The sequence below is a fragment of the Morus notabilis genome, unplaced genomic scaffold (genome assembly GCF_000414095.1).
Source record: "Morus notabilis unplaced genomic scaffold, ASM41409v2 Scaffold11137, whole genome shotgun sequence".
In the NCBI taxonomy this organism is placed as follows: Eukaryota; Viridiplantae; Streptophyta; class Magnoliopsida; order Rosales; family Moraceae; genus Morus; species Morus notabilis.
In genome coordinates, this window is record NW_010357104.1 from 1 (window position 1) to 3485 (window position 3485).

Genomic DNA, 3485 nt, shown 5'->3' on the forward strand with positions numbered 1-3485 from the left:
TTTTTTTTTTTCTTATATTGTCCGTAGTCCGTAATAGATTCATAGCTGTCCATTCTCGTCGTTTCTCTCATTGCCGTCGTTTTTCCTGCCGGTTTAGTGTCGTTTCTCATTTCTCTTTTTAGCTGACCGATATGGGTTTTTGTTTGTCGTCGAAGCAGAACGGTGATGCTGAGGAAGGACGGTGGATTTCCAGACTTCGATGCAGCGGATTTTTCCTTCTCTGTCTTCAGCTCTAAACACCCACGTACATAGTTGAATTGAATTGCTCAAATATTCAAAGTACCAAGTTTTCTTTTCCTCAGAAAATCGTCTCCGCGTTTGAGGAGCTAAAAGCCCGAGAATCCCCTAATATCATACTCTTAAAAATGTGAGCCATTTTAATTATTTCCTTGCATTGCCAAAATATTATATATACATATATGTGTGTGTATACTATCTGAAATTTCCATTAATTCTTTTTTATGTATGATGATATATACAGGAGGGGTTCGATCAATCGGCCTCCGACTCCGGATGCAGAGGACGATCAAATTCAAGAAAAGCAGCTCACTTTCCAAGAGATTATCGACATCAAGGTTTTTTTTTTTTTCCGTTATCAGTTTATTGTGAAAGACTTATACCAATAAATCCATTTTAATTCCTTGGCATTAGATTTCTCAATTGCATAATTAAATTTTGTTGAATTTCATCCCTTTTTTTTTTTAGTTGGCCCTAATTAGGTTCTGTTACTTGGTAAATTACTGGTGCATTATTGTAGAGCCTTTCTTTGTTTGTTTGTTTCTTTTTTTTTTTTTTTTTTTTTAAATTTTTTTTTCCTTGTTTTTTTTGGTTGTGTTTTGTTGGTTTGTTGATTCTCCTTTGTGGAGTAGTTGATCGAGAGTGGTGAAAAGGAACGATTGAAGGAGCTTTTGAGGGAAAGGCTTATAGAATGTGGTTGGAGAGACGAAATGAAAGCTCTTTGCAGGTTCCATTCTTTTGCTTTCCACTTATCAAATTTGTCTTAATTTCTCTCTTGAAAAAGAAAGTTATATGATAATCGTAATCCTTGTGTTTTTGTGAAATTTTATTATATTCGAGATTTTTTATCTCCGTTTTTTCTCCTTTCGGCTTTCACAAGGGCGTTTGCACAGAAGAAGGGAAGGGATAATGTTACATTGGATGATCTTGTACAGCTCCTTACCCCGAAGGGCAGAGGTGAGTTTTATCCGTTTGCTTGTTCGTTACCTTAAAACACGACAAATTTTACTGCTTCCTGCCATGATGATTAAATGATCATGTACATGTTCTTGATTAGACATGATCTGCCAACTTCTAAAATATTACATTTACTTGTGTATTTTTTGGTGATCTATTAGTAATAATGCTTTCTAATGGGGTCTTGTCGACTTTATCAATGTTTGAGCGTTGGTATTTTGATTCTTATATGATTTTTGGCATCAAAGGAGATTATATAATTGGTGTATTGAGGTTCGAATGAAATATTGGTAATGGACACTTAGAAACTTCTTTCCGTGTTTTGATTTTTGGCAAAGATGTAAACCAGAAAAAAGTACTGATTTAATGAAATAATTCGGATGTTGGAGCCCAATAGATAGTTTCTTGTTGAAACAGAGGTTTTTCATTGTGCTTGGACTAGTGAATTTATAGTCCGATTTTTCTTTTCCTTGTTATATGGATTATGCAGCTTCTGTTCCTGATTCAGTGAAGGCCGAGTTGTTGCAGCGAATCAGATCTTTTCTTGCATCAGCTGCTATTTGAAGTTGCAGACTTGCACATCAGGGCAAGTGACCAACTGCTGATCACCATTTTTTTCTCTGCATTATGACGCCAAGTTTGTTTTGACAAATTGTTACCAAGTAGTTGCTTATTATGAATGAAGACATTTCGTTTTCTTCCTTGCCTCTCAGGAGGTCCTTATTCACTAGTTGTTTTTTATTTTGACGATATTCTTCTCCATTTGTTGGCCTGAAAGAAAGATTGGGATCACACTATGAGAGGAGATTGTTACAAGTTAGATGGATAATTGAAAGTCTCTGGGTGTTTATTTTGCATGTATTTTTGAACTCGGTATGCAGTAAATGTAACTAGAGCTAAACTTTTTCATTTCTTCTCCTCATCCTCCTCCTCCCTTTTTATTTTCAAGCGTATATTCTTTACTTGGAACCTCGTCACTTGAGCAATGAACGACCCTTGGCTATTAAAATGGCAACCTAATAGTATCCTTTTCAAGTTCTGTCAATTTCCCATAAATTTCAAGGGGGGAAGGAAGATTGTCCTCTATATATTCTGAAATCTAAACAAATACAAGAACACAAACTACTCGGAACTTAGTTTGGACAGTGAAGTTTGTTTGGACCTTCTCCTTTTTTTTATTATTGGTACCTGTATACATGATTTACTTCTGTTTATTGGGGTTTATCAGTGATAAATTACGTATGATCTACCCTTTACTTAGGGTATAATATATAAACTGGAGTTTTTACTCTTGGTTTGATATATTAACGATAGATTTATCTAATTTATTTTGTTTCGTCTACTTCTTTTTTCCTCACTTTGATGTCGTTCGATCCACCTTCCTCCCCTGCAATGACAACGTCGAACGGTCAGATCTCCCCCACGCGAATCTCACCGGTGACGGAGATTCACGAAGATTGATCGTCGTCCTTGCAACCGACTCTTCAACGCGTGAGATCTCATCCCAATTTACTCCCAAACTATTAATTTGATGTAAACTTACCCATCCGACTAGTGACCTTATGCCAACTTGCACCCATATATACAATAGATGGATGTAGAGTCAGGTGTTTTGAACGATTTTATATAATTTAGGGAGTGAAACAAACCTTTTTTAAAAATTAAAAGGGCATGTTGAACTAAACACATAGTTCAGGGGTATTTATGTAATTAATTTCTTTTAAATTAGGGTAATTGGCACTATTAATTTTTAAATTATTTAGTAGGTGACAATTTAGTCTCATTTTTTTTCTTAAATTTTGACGAAAAGATTCTCAAACTCTTAAAATGTTGGCAATTAAAACATTTTCATCTAACTCTGTTAAATTTCTAACAGGTTCTTGCACATGACTATCATGTGCCTCTCTTTTTCGTTGAAAAGATGAAAATACCATAAAATCTCACATAAAAAAGAAAAGGTAAAAAAAACTGAAATCCCAATTTCATAATAACAAACATCTTATTAACGGATTTTGACGAAAAAGTTAAGATTACCAATATTTAAAGAAATTAAAAGTTATTTTGTTAAAATTAAAAAAATAAAGATTAAACTGTAACTTGAAACAATTAAAAGGACCAATAGTGCCCATCACCCTTTAAATGACTATGCTGTTTCCTGTAAGTGGGCTTGATAAACCCTAAGCGGTTGATTTGGCGGCACCGAGGCTTTACAATTACAGGGAAGTGAACACACATTCATTCGCTGCGAGTTGCGACCTCTGAATCTAATCAAAGACCATGCAGTTCTCTCA

The 3485-nt window shown here is 34.8% G+C and overlaps 1 protein-coding gene across 1 annotated transcript; it reads left to right on the plus strand.

The window, feature by feature from the left end:
• Positions 1–126: 126 nt before the first annotated feature.
• LOC21384078 (transcription and mRNA export factor ENY2) lies at positions 127–2031 on the plus strand. The gene is made up of 5 exons (XM_010089216.2): positions 127–367; positions 482–575; positions 870–964; positions 1118–1194; positions 1685–2031. Coding segments are annotated over exons 1-5 (342 nt in total). The 5' UTR covers positions 127–365; the 3' UTR covers positions 1759–2031.
• Positions 2032–3485: the final 1454 nt, after the last annotated feature.